At 42.7% G+C, this 25,350-nt stretch overlaps 1 protein-coding gene across 1 annotated transcript in view; it reads left to right on the forward strand.

Annotated features, from left to right (window-relative positions):
• The window catches only part of LOC309569010 (uncharacterized protein), a 181,224-nt gene extending 161,492 nt beyond the window's left edge, over nucleotides 1-19,732 (forward strand). The window contains exons 11-14 of the mRNA XM_082274770.1: nucleotides 13,628-13,744; nucleotides 15,003-15,152; nucleotides 17,402-17,542; nucleotides 19,523-19,732. Coding sequence (XP_082130896.1) covers nucleotides 13,628-13,744; nucleotides 15,003-15,152; nucleotides 17,402-17,542; nucleotides 19,523-19,716 — 602 coding nt within the window. The 3' untranslated portion in view covers nucleotides 19,717-19,732. The remainder of the gene's footprint in view (nucleotides 1-13,627; nucleotides 13,745-15,002; nucleotides 15,153-17,401; nucleotides 17,543-19,522) is intronic.
• Nucleotides 19,733-25,350: the final 5,618 nt, after the last annotated feature.

The following is a 25,350-nucleotide window of genomic DNA, read 5'->3' on the forward strand; positions in this document are numbered from 1 at the left end:
ATTAAACACATAACGGGACTCGCTCTAGACCATGATGCACCTACCTTCCTGCTTCATATAAATGCATTCTCCTACAAGAAATACAAGTCTTCTTTAGTAAGACACATGTTAAACACAGCTAAGAGCTTGATTCCTTTACAGTGGAATTCTTCCACTCCTCCACACGTTAGAGATTGGATCATCAAAATGGATCAGTTATATGAAATGGAAAGGACAGTGGCCATGAAATTCGAGAGGAATGAACCATTCCAAAAAATATGGGCTAACTGGTCCCTCTTCACAGTCTCTCAGGAATACACCTCTCTAAAATCTAATAGCCAAACTTAATTTCTTCTCAGGACAAATACTACTTGATGTACCTCAGGTAACAAAACTGTTCATACCAACCTTGGATTCTCTGCCCGATGTGATTACTCTTAGAGCCTCAATCCCTCTCCCCCCAGCCCCTCATCTCCTCCCCCTCTCCACCCCCCCCCCCTTCCCTACCCTCGTGTTTGTGACTTCCTCCTCTCTCCCCTTCTTTTTCTTTTCTTTTGTTTCTCCTCCCTGACGGACACCCCTCTACTCTTTCCTTGGTCAGGTAGGTAAAGTTATGTAGTAATGTTATGATTGTTACTTGCACTACCCTATATTCTACACCAAATGCTGAACCTGCAATACTTCCCTGATAAAGAATCTTGTCGTAGCGTTGATGTTGCCGAGATACGAAATACTCATCCTTTTTCTTTAATTAGTTGGTCGCCAGAGTCTGTTACAGTGTTGATCTCCATGCATATAGTATTATTACACCTTCAGCACTTATAGTACTTTGTATTTTGTACTTTTTGAATTTACCCTGTATTGCACTTTGTACGTTTACGACCACATACTGTTATTTCTGTGACGTGTATTGATTTTTTCAATAAAGCACCTTTTTGTGTTAAAAAAAAAAAAGGAATTGATATGTAAACTCCTGTTATATATTTTCTTTGGAACAATGTTGAATTCCTACATTGTCTGTTTAATGTCCTCCGAGATATTTAACACATGTATATTGTTGGCATATAAGCTATCTGCCCCCTGGAGGTGTAGATGGAGTCCCCTGTCTTTTTTGGCTTATGCCTACATAGGGTAATTTGGGCATGCCAGGGAAAAAGGGATTCTGTCGTTTATATGGCTGCATTGTTTTGGAAGGCGAGAAGAAAAAAAGGTAGGGTGGACTAAGCTTTGTAGTATTTCTACTTTTTCCTTATCCATCCCAATATGGCCTCCCCCAGAAAACGTCTCCAAGATAGCAGCATCCACTCCAATATGGGTACCCCTATAAGACCTCTGTAAAATGGTGATGGGCATTTGTGTAGTACTATTGCTTATAGTACTACTAGATTGCTGAGAGATCTCATTCCAAGATGGCAGTGGGAGATTCCTACTGGCCACTGGGCATGCCCACACCTCCAGGGACTCTTGATATGTCAATTTCTGATATGGCTGTGACCAGGGGTGGGGAGGAGGGGGCCTGGGTGTGCATGAAAACAGCGGGAATTCCTGTTAAGAATTCAGGCACCCCTGAAAAGAGGATGGTGACTGCGGAATGCTACACAAAGGCAGGTGAGCACCTGTTTGCTTCGAAAATTATATTTCAATATTTCAAGTTATATTTTTTTATTTTTATCATGGGTAAATGTTCACCAAGCAGTGCTCAGCTACCCATGGCCTTGTTTTTTTTTTTTTTTTTTTTTACCAAAAGCTTTCAAATTGGCACTAACCACTTCCTCCAAATGTACATTCCTGTACGTCCTTGGGTTTCAGTGGTTGTACCGGGATGATGCTTACATCTGCAGGCATCATCCTGGTATCATTCTTTTCAGCCAGTGATTCAGTTTCAGACAGAAGTAATCAGAGTGGCTAATTTGCCATCACTTCTGCGGGTGGCGGAAGGGGGTTCCACCCCCTCCCACCGCTACTGCCTCTCCCGCGCTCTATGGTACGATCGCGGTGCCAAGAGCGAATCAGCCGGTGGAGATGGCTCCCCTGTACAGAGAGAGAGGAAATTACATTGTTCCCCTATCTCTGTAACTCCGGAACCCGGGAGCGACAAGAAGTTTGTCACTTTAGGTTACACCTCTTCGTTACCCTGGCCACCAGCGGCCAGAGAAGCAGCCAATCGGATTGATCTCGGTCATAAAAGCTGCACGGGGGGCCAGAGGAGAGATTTGGGGGTCTAATAGACCCCAAATCTCACCATAAAGAGGACCTGTCACAGCCCACGCTGTCACAAGGGATGTTGTTCATCCCTTGTGACAGCCACTGTCCCACCATGCTCACGTGCTAAGCGCACACATACGTTCCTCTCATGAACGTCAGAGCGAGAGCAATAATTCTAGCACCAGACCTCCTGTGCAATCTGTAAGGACATTTAAACTTTAAAGCATTGCCTATGGAGAATTTTAAGCACCGGAGTTTGCCGCCATTCCACAGGTAGACACAATTTTAAAGTGCGACATGTTAGGTATCAATTTACTCAGCATAATATCATCTTTTACATTTTATAAAAAAATTGGGCTAACTATGTTTTGTTTTTTTAAGTTTAGAAAAGTGTTTTTTTCCCCAAAAAATTGCATTTGAAAAACCGCTGCGCAAATACAGTGTGACATAAAAAATTGCAACGCTATTTATTGCATCCACAATTTTATTCTATAGGGTCTCTGCTAAACAAAATTTAAAAAATATATATAATGTTTGGGGGTTCTAAGTAATTTTATAGCAACAAAAAGTAGATTTTTACATGTAGGAGTAAAGTGTCAGAATAGGCTTGGGAAGGAGGTGGTTAAAAAAGGCCGCAAAAAAAAAAAAAAAAATCCCAAAAATTTGCTCCTCTAAACTTTCATGGGATTTGGGTGCTATGTTCATGTTTGGGAATTTTTTTTTAAGTGTTCAGAGAAAATCTAATGACCCAATAAACCAAACTTATCACTACTCTGCAAGTTTCACAACTGAGATACGTATTAGAGTTTATTGAGGACTATAAAAGAAACATGGTCTGTTATCTTGCATGATGCACTATTTTTATTAATTTCCTCTATCACACCATTCCGCCCAATATAAATAAGGCATTCTTCAGCAAACAGTTCCTCCTTTGCATCAGCCTAGAGACACAGCGGATTTTCGTAATGGCGTCACTTTATCAGATTCTTGGTGTTTTCTTGGCTTTGGTAGCACCTAGTAAGTCTATTACTTTTTAAGGAACTATCTATATAAATCCTTGATAGAATGTACCTAAAATAAATAACAGCAAATACTCTTAATGTAAAGTAATCTGATGAATAGGGTATGTATAGGGAAATTTTAGAAAAACTGATCTATTACTGGGGAAATTTTGACACATTGGAAAAATCTCAGTTGTGTTCATTTAACTACTTACAGTAGGTGAAATATATTTAGAAGATAAGTCTTTTTACCCTTTATTTAGAGGTTTTTATATATTTATTAGTGGGCTTTGCATAGTGTACTTTTTTCATGTCCATTGTTTATGGACTTGGGCTTACCCACTTCATGTCCTGCTTCCAATAAAACCCGCTTTCCCTCTTTCAACCCCCTCCTACTTTCCCTCCCTTTTCTAAACCCCCTCCCCTCTTCTAACCCCCCCCCCCCCACTTCTCTTTCCTCTACCAAACCCCATTTTTCATCTCTTTTCCAAACCCCCTGCCTTTCCCTCTTTTAGTCACCTCACTTCCCTTCCCAAAGCCCCATTTCCTTCCCATCTGTTACCCCCCCCACTTCTCTTCCTTGTTCCAAACCCCCAAATGCCTTTCCATCTACCAATGTCCGAATTTTCTTCCCTGTTCCGAACCCCACACTTCCCTTCCCTCTTCTGAACCCCCTACATCCCCTCTATCTCTCATTCCCCCAACTATCTTGCCAGAAACCAGAAAGCAAGCTACTCACTAGGGGGGGGAACCTCTGGGTGAATCTAAGATGTAAAAGGACCTGAGGTACTGGTAGACAACAGACTTGGCAGTGGAATGTAATGCCAAGCCGCTGCAAGCAAAGCCAACATAATACTGGGATGTATAAAAAAGGGGATTCACTCCAGAAATGAAGAGATTATTCTCCCTCTCTACAAGACTCTGGTCCGGCCACATCTGGAGTATGCCGTCCAGTTCTGGGCACCGGTCCTCAGGAAGGATGTGCTGGTACTGGAGAGAGTCCAGAGAAGGGCAACAAAAATAATTAGGGGAATGGAGGACCTCCGCTATGAGCAAAGACTACAAGCACTGAACTTATTCTCTCTGGAGAAGAGACGATTGAGGGGGGATATGATATCAATGTACAAATACTGTACAGGCAACCCTAGCATAAGGAACAAACTATTCAGAGAAAGGGAATACAATAAGACACGTGGCCACTCACTAAAACTAGAGGAAAGGTGGTTTAACCTTAAAGTACGTAGGGGGTTCTTCACTGTCAGAGCAGTAAGGATGTGGAATTCTCTTCCACAATATGTCGTATCAGCAGGGAGCATCGATAGTTTCAAAAATTTAAATTGCAGTGAAATGTGATTTTTCGTAATTTTTCCAAAAAAATGGTGTTTTAAAGACAGCTGCGCAAATACCGCATGACAAAAAATATTGCAATGACCGACATTTTATTCTCCAGAGTCTTTGCTAAAAAAAATATATATATAATGTTTGGGAGTTCTAAGTAGTTTTCTTGGAAAAAATACTGATTTTAACTTGTAAACAAAAAGTGTCCGAAATAGGCCTGGAGCTTAAGTGGTTAAATGTGAGCCAGATACATTTCCTCACACTGAAACTTCTAGTAGCACGCACTAGAGGGGGCTACACCCACCTCCCTCTAAATAGCACCCATGTCCCCGTTGGCTGCAAAAAACAAAAATGACTCCTGTGCCCAGGAGCAAGGGCACCCCATAAGAAAAAGGGAAGGGGAAAACGGAAACAACTTGGAGAAGGGGTTATGTACAAATAATTTAAGTATCAAAAATATAATAAATACACATTTCTTTAAAGAACAAACCATTTACAGTACTTGTTGTATGTGCATTCTGATTACAGGTCCCTGTAGCTAGAAAAGTAATTCAACCACCAACATATGTACATGTTTACTGGAGCACCTCGCCCTAAAGGGAAGCCCTCCCAACAAGCAGAAATGTCCATGAAAGTCCATTCTCTTGAGCAGCTGTCCTTGAAGGTTCCTGCAACATAGGAAAACAGAGAAGGAACACAATCCTCACACTAACAACCTAACTATTATATATGTCAGCTGGTGGTTATGAGCCTGCTGGCAGAAACAAAAAACATTTTTTTGTTCAAAGAGTCTCTAAAAGGAGGAGCCCCTTCACATTGTCAGTCTCTTTTCAATAGCACACTAGGCCTTACCACAGCTGTCTTCTCCAAAGTCCACATCTGGAAAGGGTGAGTGGTAGGGTTTGGCCTAGTCCATTCACAGGGGGAGGGAAAAAGTTCCCCTCAGTATAACATCTGTCCTTCTTCAGGCTATTTCCTTTAACAGCCCCTTGGTTCACCAGTACATGTCTTTGTTTGGCAGTCTGATAACTTCTCCATCTGGACTTGAGTAGCTTCTGCTGGGCCATCCAGCTTTTACGATTACCCATTAATCCTAAAAGATTGCTCTTCCCAGACTCCACTCCCTCCGTATATCCAAGAACCTGTTCCAAGAATCTTTGTTGTGAGGTCCCCTCTGGGCTTTAGGAATGTGCAGGTAGTCCCAAATGAGTTCCTCTTCCCAGGTGGCTCAGGAGACCTCGATGATGTCCATGGTATCTTCCAACACATTGGGAAAGTCCAGTCCCCACTTCAGAGCAGTCTTTTTCTACACCAAGGAACAACAGGCACAGCTTCTCCATACCTCTGACCATGCCGAGAGTGAACCCCCCTGGTGCTCTAGATGCACCCCAGTGTCCACCATCCGATACTGGCCATCTGGTGCCTGCATGTCAGAAAGGCTTAGAAGCGGGCCACAGGGCTGTAGGCAACTGCCCATGATGCACTCCTCCTCCGCTTTCAGGTGCTGGGTACACTGGGTTTTCTCTAGGATGTGGCTCCACCCCCAAGCTTTCAGGTGAGCTGGCACCAGCAGCTCTAATAAGCAGGCTTGTTCCCAATGCGCTCGGTAACTCCTTCCTTGCTAGACTGAATTTTGCAGGCGCGAACAGAATATTCACAGTCATTTTACACATGCTGGACTTTTTGAGACATGCCACTCAACTCAGGCCATGACTGAACAACTGAATGCATGCAATAATAAAAGTTCACCGTGGTTGCTATGGGCAACAGAAAATTTTGCAACACACGTCACACTGTTTTTATCAGGGTCAGGACAGTATTTAGCTTCAGCCGTGGTTGGACAACTGATAGATACCCTCCTGATGGAACCCACCATCTCACTCCGGTTGCCAAGGGCAACAGCAGACATCTCCATAAATATTTTATCAGAACACTTGAACACACAGTCACTTTACCCAGCTCCATGCAGACCGCTGGGCACTTTGTAATCCATGGGTGCGATCGCTCGGCTCGGACAGTTTGCCCATCTCTACTTCCAACCTTCTGGTAATAGTTTGGGAAAGACCCTTTTTTTGTTCCAGCATTACTGTGCCCCTGTGTACAAAGTCAGCTCAATAAAAACCTGATAGCATTGTACATAGTGCTGTGACCTGCTCAGCTGTAAACAATCAGATGATGGCTCATGATATATCCATAACCTTAACTTCCAGATCACTCCCACCCAGTGCCGGGACAAGGTCACCCAGCACCCAGGGCAAGGATGCCAAACTGCGCCCCCCCTTCCCTTAGGGTTAGGGTCAAGGCGCCCCCCCACCAATGCAATAAATCATTGCGCCCAGGGCAACCATCCCTCCTGCCGACCCCTTGTCCCGGCCCTGCTCCCGCCTCTATAACTAAGCGCAAGCAGGGATTTGGTCAAGGTGTAGAGACTGTAGCTAAAGCTTGTGTTAGCTCATAAGCAGATTTGATGGATCTATGTGGTGTGCAGCCCCAAGTTTTGTTATTTTTAGAGTTGAGCGGACACCTGGATGTCCGTGTTCGGCGGGTTCGGCCAAACTTGAAAAAAAAGTCCGGGTCCGTGTCCCGGACTTTTTCCGAACTTTACCCGGACACCGAACCCCATCGAAGTCAATGGGGACCCAAACTTTCAGGCACTAAAATGGCTCTAAAACACCAATGGAAAGGGCTAGAGTGCTGCAAATGGCAGCAAAACGTAGTTAAGAGCATGGCAAATGCTTTGCAAACAAATGTGGATAGGGAAATAACTTAAAACAATAAAAAAAAACCCTTTTAACTTGTAGTAAAATAGATCTAAGATGAACGCTGCACACATCTGAATGATAAAAATAGATTTTTTTTCTCCCTCCTCCTCCTCCTCCTCCTCAGTGGGCTCAAGTGAGGGCAAAAAGATTGTGTTCACTGCACCACAATCAATGTATACTGTCCCTGCCTAATCTCTGCAGCCTGGCCCTAATATGCTCGATAAGATCGTTCACTGCACCACCCCCCACACAGCAAAATCGATGTAGAACACTGACCCTGCCTAATCTCCAGCCTCGCCCTAATATGCTCGATAAGATCGTTCACTGCACAACCCCCCACACAGCAAAATCGATGTAGAACACTGACACTGCCTAATCTCCAGCCTTGCCCTAATATGCTCAATAAGATCGTTCACTGCACAAACCCCCACACAGCAAAATCGATGTAGAACACTGACCCTGCCTAATCTCCAGCCTCGCCCTAAAATGCTCTAATAACTCTCCCTGCCTGCACTCCGACCTGTCCCTGCATTCTTTTCGGACACAATTTTTCACAGAATCACTGTCTGTCCCTAATCAGCAGCCAGCACGTATGATGTGTGCTCTGTCCCTAAACTACAGCAGAATGAAGCAGCGCGCTGGGGCTCTCGAACTTATAAAAACATGGTCACATGCTTCAGATGGCCAATCACAGCTACTAATACATTAATAGGCATGGCTGGGATGGCTTAAGGCACACCAGTTAAACGCTTGTTGATTGGCTGTTGAAAGCCCGCCATGAAAAGCGTGCCATTACATACAAAACAGGAAATAAAATGACCGAACACGGATTTTAAACCCGAACATACAGTAAAGTTTTCGGGTCCGTGTTCGGGTAACAAAAATCCAATTATTCGGTACGAACACGAATAATACAGTCCGTGTTCTCTCAACACCAATTATTTTGATTGCTTTATGGAGTGAGCCAATGTCCTATATTGGCTGGCAACCACTGTAGGAGGAGAACCGGCTATTTTTTCATTTGTCCATAAACACCTGGTTTGGTGTGGATGAACTTAAATGGCCTCAACCCTACTGAACACCTTTGGGATGAACGGGGTGCCAATTAGGGATGATCGAACGGTTCGGGTCGACCATCGGTTCGGCCTGAACATTGGGTGTTCGAGGTTCGGCCGAATTTAGAACTTTTTGCCCAAAAAGTTCGGAATTCGGCAACCAGAACCGACCAAAATGCAATGCTTCAGGAAATGGGCTTTAAAAGCCCATGATTGGACCAGAACCATTAGCAAAAGCCAATTGAGGGGGCAGGAGAATGCTAGGAATGTGATTGGAGTGACTAGAGGGTCCCTAGACCAATCATTTGTGAATACGCCCCCCAGTATATAAGATCGCCCCCGCCATATTCCTAGCATTGTTATACTGGACATGGAAGAGAGTGGAAGCAGTTCTGTTAATTTTACTTTAAAAGTGTCATTTAGCTATTTATTATAGTGAGGAAAGGGATATCTAGTGTAGTTAGAGTGCTCCTTTACACTTAAGTTAGCTTCAAAAATTTAGTTTCTGTAGGGAAAGTGTTAAGTGTAAGGGGACCATAGTGTAGTGTAGGGTTAACTGGCAGTGACTGCTATGGCAGGGTGACAAAACCCTTCCATAGCAGGGTGACCGCTATAGAGAAATGATCATTTCTCTGAGTTGCTTCGGAACTGGAATATGGCTTCTCACCAGCCAAGCATTTTTTATGCTGCAGGGGCTGCCACTGCCAGTGCTTTTTTGAGGACATGTTTGATGTCAGACATGACATCTGAACATGTGTATAGGGGGTATATACCCCTAGACATATATAGGTGTGATAGTAGCAGAAATAAATGGTTGCGCTAATGAAATAATTTACAGTAATATATTTCTGCTACTATCACACCTATATATGGCTAGGTGTCTATATACATATAATTACGTGTGTATATATATACCACTATACACAAGTTCAGATGTTTTGCCTGCCTCAAAAGAACCCAAAAAATGCCAAAAAAACGCTAGCATCGAAAAAAATGCCCAGGTGTGTTTTTGTTGGCATTTTTTGGGGGGTTTTGGAGGCAGGCAAAACATCAGAACTTGTGCACAGTACCACTATACACAAGTTCAGATGTTTTTCCTGACTGCAAAGAACCCAAAAAAATGCCTGCTATTAAATCGGCAAGGTGTTACAGCAGAGAAGCCAACCTCCTGTGCTGAAAGTTTTCTAATACAAACAATCCTTTTTTTTTATGGTTCTGGACATGCTACAGAGCTGAAACTTCACAGGTACACTTTTTAGACCCCCCAGATACTAAATCCAAATCTCTTTTTTTTTTTTTTTTAATTTTTCAATAATTGGCTTTTTTATCAAAAATGACAATTTTTAAGAACTTTTTTTTGTGTGATTAATAGTTAATGGGGCACGATCCAGAACCCTAGGCACTTTTTAGGGGCATTTATTGGGTTTTAGGGCTTAAAAATGGTGTTTTTTGATTACCGAAGTTCGGGTCCCATTGATTTCAATGGGGTTCTGAAATCCGGGCCGAACTTTTGGGAAGTTCAGATGTTCTGGCCGAACCAAACTTTTCAAAAGTTCGATCATCCCTAGTGCCAATCATAAGCCAGGTTTTCTAACATCTAACCCTACAAATGCTCTCTTGGCTGAATAGGCATAAACTCCAACAAATATACTCCAAAATCGTGTGAAAATTTGTCCCAAAAGAGTGGAGGCTCTTATAGATGCAAAGGTCAGATCATTCCATATGAATGCCTATTTTTTTGGAAAAGGATGTTCAACCAGCTGTTATATGTGTGATATTCAGATGTCCACAACCTTCAGGCATTATGGAGTAACCAGTCATCTTAAGTTACATATGAAGCCTGATGCTTAACCACTTCCATACCGAGTCATGTAATATGACGTCGGCAAAGTGGTTGTAAGGATCCGGGCCGCCGTCATATGACGTCGCCCCGGATCTCCCCTCTACAGCGCGGTGATCGGGGGTGAGGCTCGTCCCTTGGACATAGCCCATCCCTGATCAAGGTAAACAGCCAATAGAAATTAGCTGTTTACCATGTGATCGGCTGTGTCAATCACAGCCGATCACATGAGCGGCTCCAGCACGAGCCGCTCGTTCTCTCTGCAATGCGCGCCCCCGGGGGCGCGCAGAGCAGCGATCGGGGACGAGGCTCGTCCCTCGGACAGAGTCGATCCCAGATCTAGGTAAAGAGCCAATGAAATTGACTCTTTACCACGTGACCGGCTGTGTCCAATCACAGCCGGTCACAAATGTCAACAGAGAACACGGTAACTAGCTGTCACCGTGTTCTCCTCCTCACACACTGATCCTGTGTGAGAAGGAGATTGCGGTAACAGCTAGTTACCGATTACAGTGCACGCTAAACACACTGATTAACCCACCCCCCCCCCCAATAAAGAGCACCTGTCACTAGCCCATCAAAGTACCCGAGTACCTGTCACCAGGCCATCAGGTACCCAGATGACAGGTACTCGGGTACTCTGATGGGCTGGTGACAGGTATTCGGGTACTCTGATGACAGGTACTCGGGTACTCTGATGACGGGTACTCTGATGATGGGTACTCGGGTACTCTGATGACAGGTACTCGGGTACTCTGATGACAGGTACTCTGGTACTCTGATGACAGGTACTCGGGTACTCTGATGACGGGTACTCGGATACTCTGATGACGGGTACTCGGGTACTCTGATGACGGGTACTCGGGTACTTTGAGTACCTGTCAACGGAGTACCCGTCATCAGAGTACCTGAGTACCTGTCACCTACCCATCAGAGTACTGAGTACCTTCCACCTGCTCATTAGAGTACCTGACGCCTGAAGTACCCGAGTACTTGCCGCCTGCTCATCAGTACCCATCACTACTCATCAGTACTCATCAGTACCTATCCCGTATCAGTACTGATCATCAGTACCCATCAGTACAGTATCACCTATCAGTATCAGTACTACTCATCAGTACCTATCACCTGCCTGTCACCTGCCCATCAGAGTACCCGAGTACCTGTCACCTGCCTATCGGAGTACCCGAGTACCTGCCACCTGCTCATCAGTACCAGAGTACCTGTCACCTGCCCAACAAAGTACCCGAGTACCTGTCACCCTTCATACAGCCACCATGTCCAAGTCCAAAAAGGTTTATATACGTCCTCCGTTTAAACCTAAATACCGGTGTTATGGCAGCAGATAGCTGCCATAACCCTGGTATTTTTTTAAACGGTGGACGGTTGGCTTTCCGATAAGGGTGGTCCCAGCGGCAGATTTGCCGTGGGATCACCCTTCCGGGATGGCGGAAGAGGCGCCCCCCCCTCCCGCCGCGTTACGGTCCTTTTCCCCGCTTACCGGACCCGCCGGCAGCGGGGAAAACAATCCGGTCCCAGATCCTCACAGACAGGATGTCGAGTGAGGGCAAGCTTGCCCTCACTTGACTCTATGGTCTTGGAGGACAGGAGCTACGGAAAATGTTGTTGCCTTTTTAAATTGTCGCCTATGGGGATTTTTAAGTACCAAAGTTTGTCGCCATTCCGTGAGCGTGCGCAATTTTGAAACATGACATGTTGGGTATCTATTTACTCGGCATAACATTATCTTTCACATTATGGAAAAAAATTGGGCTAACTTTACTGGTTTCTTATTTTTTAATTAAAAAAAGTGATTTTTTTCCAAAAAAATTGCGTTTGGAAGACCACTGCGCAAATACGGTGTGATAAAAAATATTGCAATAATCTCCATTTTATTCTCTAGGGTCTCTGCTAAAAAAAAATATATAATGTTTGGGGGTTCTAAGCAGTTTTCTAGCAAAACAACTGATTTTAGCTTGTAAACACCAAATGTCAAAAATAGGCCTAGGCAAGTGGCTAGGATGCATGATGATGCTCCTTGGATGTTAGGCCCCTCTATACGGCTAGGCTGTGAAAAAGTCTCACACATGTGGTATTGTCATACTCAGGAGGAGTGGCAGAATGTATTTCGGGGTGTCATTTTTGCTGTGTACATGCTATGTGTTAGGAATATCCTATAAATTGACAACTTTGTGTAAAAAAAAAAGGTTTTCATTTGTTTCCCACATTTTCCAAAAACTTGTGGAAAAAAATGACACGTTCAAACGACCCATAATGCCTCATAGAATATACGTTGAAGTGTTTGCTTTCCAAAATGGGGTCATTTTGTGGACTTTTCCATTGTATTGGTGCTTTAGGGCCTTGAAAAGTGTGATAGGTAGTAAGAAAGTTTTATGTGTATTTATGCTCCTAGAACGCCTGAATGTGCTTCTTGGACGTGGAGTCTCTTTTTGTGGCCAGGCTGTGTAAAAGTCTCACAAATGTGGTATCGCCATACTCGGAAGGAGTAGCAGAATGTATTTTTGGGTGTCATTTTTGCTGTGTACATGCTATGTGTTAGAAATAGCTTATAAATTGACAACTTTGTGGGAAAAAAAAGAAAAAAAAATTTTTCTTCATTTTCCCAAGAATTGTGGGAAAAAATTACAACTTCAAAAAACCCACCATGCCTCTTACTAAATACCTTAAACTGTCTACTTTACAAAAAGGGGTCATTTGGGCAGTATTTGTACTGTCCTGACATTTCAGGGCCTCAAGAAAGGAGATAGGCAGTCAGTACATCTGGTGTGATCAATTTTCAGTAATTGGTACCATAGCTTCTAGACTCAATAACTTTCACACAGACTAAATAATATACACTAATTTAGGTTAATTTTACCAGAGACATGTAGCAGTATACATTTTGGCCCAAATGTATGAAGAAAAATACATTTTTTGCAAAATTTTATAATTGAAACTAAAAAAAAGTGTTTTTTTTTCAAAATTTTTGCTCTTTTTTGCATATATCACGAAAAAAAAAACCCCAGTTGTGATAAAATACCACCAAAAGAAAGCTCTATTTGTGTGAAAAAAATGTTTGGTTACAGTGTAGCATGACTGAGCAATTGTCATTCAAAGTGTGAGAGTGCTGAAAGCTGAAAATTGGTCTGGGCAGGAAGGGTGTCTAACTGCTCTGTATGGAAGCGGTTAATAAGAGTGTAGTGCAGGCACTTACAATACAAACATCTTTATTTATTAGGGAAAAAACTACGAAATACCTAAAATGTGCTATTTATGTGTTTTCCAAGATGTATGCAAGAGCAGTGGGTGAGGATGCTGCCAGCTTGGCATATACGTTAAATCTTCACTAGAAGATTAGAGTTGGGAAATGGACGATTAATGAGGTTCTCAATACAGTAAAATATTACTGCTGTGGTTGATCCAGTGTTCTGTTTTCTCTCTCTTTAGGCTACTCACTCTCTTGTACACAGTGTTCTTCTTCATTCATCTCATGTACCGGCCCCAGTGAGAATTGTACTTCTGGCTCAGTGTGTGGAGCTGTATACGCAGAATACTTGAATCAGGGTAAGTTATTCAATAAAAAATGCTTTGTATATCTTATGTTGGGATTCACAAGCGTCAGTTTACATCAGAGGCCTCTGGGTCCTTTGTTGCTCCAGAGATGTCTGTTTTTATGTTTGATGTGCCCAATGTTTGAATAGCACACTCAAGTTCAGTAATGTCAGATTCCTAACAGCAAAAGAGTATCACAACAATGCACAAAATACAAAAGCCCAATAAAACCAGGCCATAATCATTCTTTAAAGTAGCTCCTAACTCTATCTGGATGACAATTATTTTTTTTTGGAGCTCTTTAAATCATAAATAATTGACATTTCTTTCTTTTCTTGAATAAAATACCATTTTCACTTTTTCCATTTCAGTGCTGCTGACCTCCCTGCCTCTTCCTGTCTACACACATATGTTCTATAGGTGGCTGACTGCATGGCATTTTTTTCGGGGGGTTTTTCTGATTATGACAACTGCAGTACATGAGCATCTGCACAACTACCTGTAGTCTCCATTAGTAATGAGATAAGGTTTGGGCTGAACCAAGTTCCCTGGGAAGATGTCACGTGATAGCAGACCACTGGCCCAATCAGCAAAGGTCAGGGAATTGTCCACCCTGCAGTTCCATCTAAGAATGCGTTAAAGATGCCAGTGACATTATTGACCTAATATGGGCACATGGCCTTATTTAGTCAACAACATTATCCAAATATGATCATGTGGCCATATTTGGATATTGTCAGCAGACACTCCTTTGTTACATCTGCAATAGACATAAGGATGACAGGTTCTCTTTATTGAAAGATCAAAAAGACCCCAAATCTCTCATTTACCTTTTCTTTTGATTTTCTTTAAAAAAACAAAAACATTTATATATATATATATATATATATATATATATATATATATATATATATATATATATATATATATATATATATATATATACTATATATGTTTTAGCATTGAGATGCCCAAAAATTAGGGATGCACCATATGGGGGGAGCCTGAAGAGGCAGTGCACTTTCCCAGATATTTACAAATGTTGTTCCACAAAAAACCTCTGGTTTTTACACAAATTATTAGACAGTGTCATTTGGTATTTTTGCTGGCTGGTAAGCTGGGAAACCCCTTTGTTTTGTTTGTTCCACGCAAAGCCCTCCATGTGCTCCTTACTCTAAAAGCTTTGTATAAATTGGGGTGGTTGCCATTTTTGTTTCACATTAAACCTTTATTTTCATTGCAGAGAATGATACATTTTGTTTACTTGTAGGTATCATTGCTTCAAAATCATATGCAGAGTCATGTATGCCTCAGGGCCAGTGTAACACAACAGGAAGTATGACCCTTCCTAACAATGCAAGAGTGAAGATGGGTACATCGTGTTGTGAAACTGATCAATGCACCCCGACTTTTCCTTCCAGTAAGTGACTCTACCTGCTGTCTTCATATACACAGCTAAATACAGGTGTGTGGCTGATTTACCTGCCAAAGGATTTATACTCTGGCCCATCCAGTTTGGAGATTTACACAGCTCTGCCACACAACACAGTGCATATATGTACAGTACCGTCCAACAAGAGCTCCGAACACACATCCAAGAGTCCAAAGTTTTACTGATAAAATTGGTTCCAATATAATTGCAAAACAACGGGAGAGAAAATATCCAATGCATTTAGGGGGGGGGGGGGTGTAGGGGTGTAGGGGGGGGGCAGGAGGGGGGCACGGGGGGGGCAAACAGACTTCCTCCTTACACAAAGAATGCAAATATAAAGATCATAAATATAAGAAAAAGAAATGTGGCAAACAGGTATTGCCACACATTGTATTCAACTCCAATGTAAGTTAATCATTTCAATATTGGACACTTTTACCCCCTTCCTGCCCTGCAAATTTTAAGCTTTCAGCGCTGTCACATTCTGAATGACAATTGCACGGTCATTCAACACTGTAACCAAATTACATTTTTATCAATTTTTTTCACACAAATAGAGCTTCCTTTGAAGGGTATTTGACCACCACAGGGTTTCCTATTTTTTGCAAAAAAAACCCAAAAAGACAGAACGTTTTGTAAAATGTTGTAATTTCTTTATTTCTGTTATAAAATTTTGCAAATAAATAATCTTTCTTCATAAATGTAAGCCCAACTGTATTCTGCTACATTTCTTTGGTGAAAATAACCCAAATCAGTGTATAATATTTAGTCTGTAGGAAAATTATAGAGTCCACAAACTATGGTATATATACTGTATCTGAAAATCAATCAATCCTGATGTACTGAAGGACTGTCTCATTTCTTGAGGCCTTAAAATGCCAGGACAGCACAAATACCCCCCAAATTACCCCTTTTTGGAAAGTAGAAAGTAGCAATCGACCGATATAATTTTTTTAATGCTGATACCGATATTTTGGTCATCGGATATCGGTATCGGCCGATATTTCCGGACATTAAAACATTTTTGTTTTTAATGTCTACAGGTATTGTGGTGGAGGGATCTGGGGGTCTAAAAGACCCTAAACCCCTCCTCTGCACTTAAAAGCATTCAAAACACCAAGTTTGGCTGTTTTGAATGCTGTAAGTTTTTTTGAATTTGGCGCCGCCTGTACCCGGAATTGATGTCAGGGGACCACTCCCAGAATAGCAAATTTGGGATCCATGGCCACCCTTGTCGAACATAAGGAATTCAATGTTACAAACACCTTTTCCCAATAGCGGTGAAGTCTGGGACACCGCCATAGCATGTGAATGAGAGACCCAATGGCCGAATTACATCGGGGACATAGTGGCGATATAGACTTTCCCCATGTATAACGTTTCTGCGGGGTGTAGTGAGCTCTGTGAACAACAACTGATTCAGATGCTATGAGGGTGAGAGAGAAACCCTCGGCTGAGTCTTTTCCTCACCCTCCAGAGACTCTAATTCCCCTTTCCATTATGTAAAATTGCTGATCTGTGTCCAAGCACTAAAGGCAGTCTGTAAAGTAGAATATAATGCCTTGTTTCCACTGAGCGGTACGGTTCGGTTCGGTACAGTTCAGTACGGTTTGGAACGGTACACCTTGCTCAGGTTTGCGTTTCCACCGCCAACAGTACCTCAGCTCAACAGTACCTCAACAGGGTAGCTCCACCCTGTTGTTACTATACTAATGTGCTTGGTACCCCAATTAAAGGGTCCCAAAAAAGTGGTACGGTACAGTTCGGAATTATGCCTCGTTTCCACTGAGTGGTTCAATCGGTATAGTTCAGTACGGTTGGGAATGGTACACCTTGATCAGGCTTGCGTTTCCACCGCCAACAGTACCTCAGCTCAACAATACCTCAACAGTGTAGCTCCACCCTGTTGGTACGGTACTAATGTGCTTGGTACCCCAACTAAAGGGTCCCAAAAAAGTGGTACGGTACAGTTCGGAATTAGGGTACCATTTACAACTTTTGATAATGGAAACGGCAAAAATTGCATAGCGTACCGAATCAAACCGAACCGTACCGCTCAGTGGAAACAAGGCATAAGTGTCCTATTAACCCCCTTTTTATGCAGGATGTAGAAATCACATTTCCTTAACATCTTAATTGTCAGAAGGACAAAGTGTGGTGACCCTTTGTTTGTTACTAAAGTTTAGGTGCTCTTTAATCTCATGCCATTACATACCTGTTATGTTTTTTTACCCCAGTGCCAGGGGACAGCTTAGTATCCAATGGACTGACGTGCCGATCCTGTGCATCTGATGACTCCACCTGGTGTTACACTTCCGATACGATGCGGTGTACGGGGGATGAGACCATGTGTCTTCTCCAGACCACAAAAGTATCAGGTCAGTATTACAGACAGAGCCATTGTTATTTAGATTTCTCCATATGGACCCATTTACACTATCGCATTGCCATAAAATGTGGTGAAACACGTGTATTTTTAGGCGCCATGCTATGTGTTGCACACAGTGAGATGCATTGGGGTGCCGTTCATCTTCAGTCAAAGATAAAGTGTATCTATAGCCAGATTTTTAGATTTTGGGTAAAAATCACACTGTTGTCCAAGAATCTGTTAGACCTCAAATACACCTGCAGTTGGTGGGGGTAAAATAAACATAGCTGCTCCTCCTTAAGCTGCAAAGTCAGCAGACAGGGGTTGTGTTGTGGCAAAAATGATGCCCCTTGTTGTTCTCAGTGGGTAGTACAGCCCTCTGAACTTGTGGCGGCTGGTGCTCCATCAGTAGTAGTGGGGGGGGGGGATTGGCAGACGGACCCCCCCCCCAATCACTCCAGCCCGCACCACCATACCCCCCCCCGTGCCAGTTTACTTACCTTGCTCGGCGGGACTGACCAGCAGCGGCGGCTTCCCCCTCAGTCCATGTTCCCTCTCGTTGGCCGCCTCCTCCCTCTTTCTTGGCCAATAGGATGCCTTCTCCTTTCGGCCAATCGGGAAACAGGTCTCAGGACCTGCTTTCTGATTGGCTGGGAGGAGAATCAGTGTGATAATAGCGAATATTCATTCGCTATTGTCACACAATTGGGTGGGTTCAGGGCACAGAGCTCTGCGCCCTGTGCCCACCCTTTTTTGAAACCTATTAGAGCCTCTGGCTCTAATCACGTGTTTCAAAAAAAAAAAAATCCCCCATTGGAATCCATGTGTCCAGCACCCTGCATGTAGATTATGGGGGCTGGACGCATGGATGGGGGAGGGTAGCGCCCCTGCGCCCCCAATGGACGGCCGCCACTGCTCTGAAGGCTACCTATTCTTATGAATGGGGCTACACTGCAACTGAGTGCCATGCACGTGGTTGTGGTGTGGTGGTGAGGGTTTTTTGGGGTTGAGTCCCAGTTCACATCAGTTCGATGACAGACATCGCATGTGATTCGGAGCGCACTGCTCTGCAAATCACATGCGATGTCTGTGCGATGCAAATTCAGCCATACAGATTGTATGGCTGAATTTGCATCGAATTCGGACACAACACGCACAGAGCCCTTTTTGGGTCCGCAGCAGAATTGGATCCAATTGTGGTTCACACCTATGGGATCCAATTCATGTCCGAACTGACAGTTCACACTGCGATATGCGATGTGATCTGGGGATGTCGTTACCTTTGTATTGACACCCCCAGCGATTCGCATATGGCAGTGTGAATTGCCTGCGATTTGAATGTGATGAGGGAACCCGCAGTGGATTTGCAGGATTCCCGCATCGCATATGTGTGAACCGGCACTAAAACAGGTGGTGAGGGTGCAAAATAACCCCACTCTTACTACCTTTAAAATACCCTCTGCAGTGGGATCTATCGCTTATCACTCTTACGAAGGATAATATTAGTGTAAAACAGCCCCTGACTTCCCCTCTGCTTTTCAGTTGCAGATTTTCCCTCATTTCCTGTCTGGTAAAATGTTGTCCCCAAAACAGGAAGTGAGGGGAAATCTCTCTAATAGAAGTAAAACCTGACAGGTCTTCTAACCCTTCTATGCTTTATCCAAAGCTTAGAGAAACACAATTTTGGCTATAGATACACGTTGGGGGTCTATAAAAAAAAGGTAGCCATAATGCAGTATTTTTCTGAAATTTCTTAATTAGGGAAATAATACTGCATCATGGCCACTAGTTGGAGCTGAAGATCATAGGAAATAAATATATTAGGCAAAATACATAGATTGGGACATTCACACAGCAACTTCAAAACATTTAAGTAGCCTAACTTTTAAGACCTTATTGACCTGTGTTTGTATTATTGAGATCAAAATTGCCATTACAATTGGAAAATGTAACATTTTCTGAAACCTTTTTATGCATTTATTTTAAACAGGAACAATAACAGCTTCAGTAGCAGTGCGTGGTTGTGCCACAAAAAGTATCTGCGATCTCGGCAGCCAATCTTCTAGCTTCCAAGGAGTAAAGACAGAAGTTAAACTTATCTGTACTAATGGAAGTTCTGCTCTCCACAAAGGCTTCTACCTCCCAGCTATAATTTGCATTTTCTTTTTAAAGTTATTGATCTGAATTGCGTAAAAAATTGGCCTCTTTTTTTTTTTTCGTCAGTAGTAAAAAAGAAACAAAAAAGGTAAAAAAAAAATATTTTTTTTTTAGCCACAATCCATAATGTTTTGCTGAACACAGTATAAAGGAAAACTATAGAGGTAGATTGATTTAATTTTCATCTTTTTTCACTTTTTTTATTTTATTTTAATGTTTATAAATTGCTGTTTTCCTTCACTTTTTTCCCTGTTTGAATTAAACATTTTTTGTTACGTATCGTATTGGCTTTCAAATTATGTGTGCTCGAGTATGGACAGAATTTGTTTACACTTTGTTCCCAGTTCCTGTACACTGTGGGACTTCTCTCTCTGTGTTCCAGAAAACTCAGACCAGACAAATCACTTAACCAGCAACTTTGTTTACTGAGTAAAATGGCAAAAGCATACAATACCTCTTCATACAGTTTGTTTCCAGCACTAACATGGCCTCTTTAAATAGTAGCCAAGATGTGGGCTATGCTGTGGTGTGTAATGCCTTTAGCTTTTAATAGTTCCCTAATAATGGTATATGGCTTGCTAACAACCAGCTTCAGGGTTCCATCAATGGGTAACCTCATGGGTAATTGGTAACCTCAGTTAGGTGCAAAACAACATCTCCCTGTGTGTGTGGTCCTTCTCACTCCCATGACCAATGTCAAACCTCCTACCTTCAGTCTTCTCCCCCAGCCCAACCCCTACCTGCCTAATGTGGTTGTGAACCTCAGACATGAAATATGAACAAAGCATATCCCTCTATAGTGTGTACTATTGGCAAGAGCACCTGAAAGCCACACAAAAGGGATGCAATTCTGCTCCTCCTCACCTTTCAGGTATACCCCGTTATATCTCAAGACCTCTCAGCAGCCTCCACTGACAGGGAGGATGGTAAAGTGAAGGTCCTTGCAGCATGTCTGCCAGCAGCACATCACCAGCTGTAGACTATAGCAGGTAAATTTCTCTGCCCTAGCTGCAATAAAAAAAAATACATTCACTGCCCTCCACATGCCCAGCTTCTAAATTTAAGTTTGTCAAAGCTGCTGGCTTTAAAACTCCTGCCTTTCCATCTGATGGATTCTGCCCCCTTCCTTGAATTTGCAGAACATGCTGTACCACAATGGCAGGTGTCCAGTCACTGCATATAAGGCCATTCCAGCTCTGTACCATCACCATCATTGGAAGGCAATGTTGTGGCATCGTTGGACAAGGTAGTCAGCCGCAAAGGTCCACATTACTGCTGACACGTGGTCTAGAAAGCATGGTCAGGGATGATATATTTCATACACAGCGCACTGGGTAACCCTGCTTGCAACTCGGAAGGAACAGGACAGGGCTGTTTTGCCGCCAAGTCTCCATACAGCTGGTGGCGATGATGCAAGATTTGTCAGCTATACCCTCTCCTCCTCTTCCATACCCCCATCTGCTGAATTGTTCTATGAACCACCAGTACCCCAAAGCTTTCAAGGGGCTATTCAACGAGTCAGGCTAAAAGATGCCATTCAGTGCCTCAGCTGGTCTGTCTAGGGGAGTAGAGCCATCCCGGAGCAGATATTCTTTCAGATCTGTAGAGGCAGGCCCAGAGGTTGTTCACACCATGCCAGTTGGAGTCAGGAATGGTGGTGTGCGATAATGGCTTAAACCTCCTGTCCTCCTTTAGACTGGGAAAGTTGAAACATGTGCCATACCTGGGGGTCATAGTCTGAGCTAAATTAATTTATGAATTGATATGTAAACTCCTCTTATATATTTTCTATGGAACAATGTTGTATTCCTACATTGTCTGTCCTCCAAGATATTCACCATATATACATGTTTTGTATATTAGCTATCTGCCCCTTGGTGGTGTAATTTAAGTCCCCTGTCTTATTTTGCTTATGCCAACAAGGGGTCATTTGGGCATGCCAGGGAGATAGGGATTCATCCATTTATTACAACTGCATGGTTTTGGATGGCGGGAAAAAAAATGGTGGGGGGGGGGGGACTAAGCTTTGTAATATTTCTACCTTTTTCTGGTCCATCCCAATATGGCCAAAGAAAACGTATTCAAAATAGTGGCATCCACTCCAATATGGCAACCCCCATAAGACTTTTCTTAGACGGCAGTGGCCGTTTGTGTAGTACTATTGCTGGCTGTTGAGAGATCTCTTTCATTTCAGGATTCCCACTGGCCACTTGGCATGCCCACTCCTTCAGTAACACTTTATGCTTAAATTTCTGGAGTGGGTATGGCCAGGGATGGGCAAGAGGGGCCTGGGTGTGCATAAAAGCAGCCAGGATTCCTGTGAGGAATGTAGGCACCTGGAAAGGAGGATGGTTACTGTGGAACGCTATACGAGTGAGTGAGCACCTGTACGCTTTGAAAGGATTTATAATTTCAATAGTGCAAGTTATTTATTTTTATTTTTATCATTGGTAAATGCCCCCATATCAGTGCTCGGTTCCCCATGTCCCTTTTTTACTAAAAACTTGCAAATTGGCCTTAAACAGGAGTCCAAAAAAAAAACAATTTGCTCCTATAGACTTTAGTTGAATGTTCGTGTTTGGAGATTTTTTTTTAAGTGTTCAGAGAACATCCAATGACCCAATAAACCAAGCTTATCACTACTCTACAAATTACTGATTACAAATATATTCATTTTTAGCAGAGGCTCCCCAAGGCCTGTGAATTCTTTCACTGGTTCCTTGGTAGTAAAAATGTTGAGAAAGGCTGATCTGAGAGTCTGGAAAGATTGGCCCTTAAAGTGGAGTTCCACCCTAATTTTATACTTACCTCCATCTTCTCGCTCCGGATCACCTGAAAAAGAAATGGATAATCGCATTTTTTTTTTTTACTTACCTCGTAGCAAAGAAAATATACTTACCTTACTTCCTTCTTCCTCCTTCCTCGGCCGCGGCCCATCGTCACTTCCTGGCTCTGCAATGATTCCTGGGAGCTGAACGTCATAGCTCCCAGGAATCATTGCGCCTGCACCGGCCCCGATGTCAGTTCCGGGGCACGCGCGCCATCCCCTTCTAAACAGCTTCTGGTCATGCTGTGGAGGGATGATGCACCGGAAGTGATGGCGGGGCCGGCGCAGGGCATCGAGGGACCGAAGAAGGCGGAAGAGGACGCCGAAGAGAATCTCGCTGGCTTCAAGCTGCCCACATCTGAGATGGCAGCGCTGGACAAGACGTTTTCAAGGTAAGTATTTGTCCTAACAGGTAAGTGCAACCCGGGACAGATCAGAGGCTAGCCATTGTGGAATGCACTAGCCCTGATTGTCCCGGGGGTATTTTTAAAAAAAAAAAAAATTCCAGGGTGGAACTCCGCTTTAAGGCTGAAAACTTTTATTATCCGAACTTTTTTTTTTTTCTCAACTTAGCAATCTGAGGTAAGTAACTGACTTTCACAAACTCTTATACAGGCTTTTATTGAGGACTATAAAATAAACTTGGTCTGTTATCTTGCATAATGTAAAATTTGTATTATAGTCCTTGGTCACACCTTTCCACCCAACGAGCTTAACAATATAATAAGGAAGTCTCCAGCAAATATTCGATCAGATCCTCCTTTGTATCAGCCTAGAGATACAACGGGTTCTCCAAATGGTATCACTTTATCAGATTTTTGGTGTTTTCTTAGCTTTGGTTGCACCTGGTAAGTTTATTACTCTTTCAGAAACTATCTATGTATGTCCTTGATAGAATGTGCCTAAAGTAAATAACAGAAAATACTGTTAATGTAAAGTATTCTGATTGATAAGGATGTATTGAGAGATTTTAGCAAAACTAATTTTTTACTGGGGACATTTTGATACATTGGAAAAATCTCAGTTGCTCTCCCTTAGCTACTTATAGTAGGTGAAATTTATTTAGAAAATAACACTGAATTTTTCCCCTTTATTTAGAGGTTTTTATGAATTTATTAGTGTACTTTTTAATTATCCTTATTTGTGTACTGGCGCTTACCAACTTCACGCTCTGCTTCCAATAAAAAACCCCTTTTCCACTTTTAATCCCCCCCCCCCACTTCCCCTCCCTCTTCTTGATCCCCTTCCCTCTTCAAAAACCCTACTTCTCTTTGCTCTTCCAAACCCCTATTTTCTATCTGTCTTCCAAATCTTCTAAAACCCCACTTCTCTTTCCTCTTCCAAACCCCTATTTCCCATTTGTCTTCAAAACACCCATTCATGTCCCTTTTCAGTCACCTTACTGCCCTTTCCAAACCCTGATTTCCCATCTGCCAACACCCCACTTCCTTTTCAAAAACCCCACTTCACCTTCCCTTTTCTAAAACCCCACTTCCCTTCCATCTGTCAACCCCCACTTCTCTATCTTATTCCAAACCCACACCTCAACTGCCTTTCCATCCACCAATGCCCCGCTTACCTTCCCTCTTCCAAACCCTCCACTTCCCAGACATGGGAGTAAGTCACACATGTGCAAGCCTCAAGCAAGTCCCAACTTACTGTGGCGAAAAGCAAGCAAGTCAAGTCGAGTCCCTGCTAGAAGTCAAGCAAGTCAAGTCAAGTCATTTATTTTGGTCAAGTCACAAATCAAGTCAAAATACTGATCTATCCCAATTTTCACCTTTAAATCAGTTAAAAGTCAGTGGTCAGGAAAGGTTTTGTTTTATTTTCAACATTAACAAAACTGATTTTTTCTTGGCATATTAAAGAAACACTTTGAATGCTCAAACAGCTCAAAATCCTTCGTCTGGTCATGTTTCAACACCACGGTCACTAAAAACATGTTAAGTATTTCCATTGTTAAACAGCCAGTGTCCTAAAAATCAGAACATACTGAGGTGTTTTAAGTGACTGTGGTGTCAGAAACATAACAGGCACATAAAGTTTGCTTTAACACATCTTGAGAAAATGCAAATATTTAATAACTTAAAAAAGTAAAGTCATTTCGAGTCATATGTCTCAAGTCAAAGTCAAGTCTCAAGTCATGAATACCAAGTCAAAGTCAAGTCGAGTCTTTTATTAATTTTAGTCAAGCAAGTCTCAAGCCCTCAAACTGGTGACTTAAGTCTGACTTAAGTTAAGTCATGTGACTCAAGTCCCCCACTTTCCTTCCCTCTTCTAAGCCCCCCCTACTGTATCTGCCAATCCCCACTTGCCTTTCTTCTTCAAATTCCCAACTTCCCTTCCCTCTTCCAAACCTCCCACTTCCCTCCCGGAACCTCACTGTTTCCTTCCACCTTACCCCCCACTTACTTCCCTTCTCTACCTATCCAGTCCCTCCCTGTAACTTTTCCCACACCTTCAAATTCTCTACTTTTCTTTTCACTGTCTGAAAAGATATATAAAATAGGGAGGGTGAGAAATGTACATTTTTTTAAGGGACTTCCATAGTCTTTAGGAACTTTTGAAAGCTCAACGCACCATTAAAGACGACCCAAAACCTTAACTCTATCTCCCTATTGACTGCAATGCATTTCACTGGAATGCCTAGATTTTGACAAAGTCTCCTGGTCTCACTGAAATTTTGGGGAAATAAAGGTTCTCAATTTTTCTCATCCATTTTGAATAGGCATGGTATTTAGGAGCAGTGTCTGGGAAGAACTTTCACAAAATGTACCTATTTTATGTTATACGATAACACCTGAGCCATACATCTAAAGAACAGAGCATGGGCG

Source organism: Pelophylax lessonae (assembly GCF_965119305.1).
Source record: "Pelophylax lessonae genome assembly, chromosome: 12".
In the NCBI taxonomy this organism is placed as follows: Eukaryota; Metazoa; Chordata; class Amphibia; order Anura; family Ranidae; genus Pelophylax; species Pelophylax lessonae.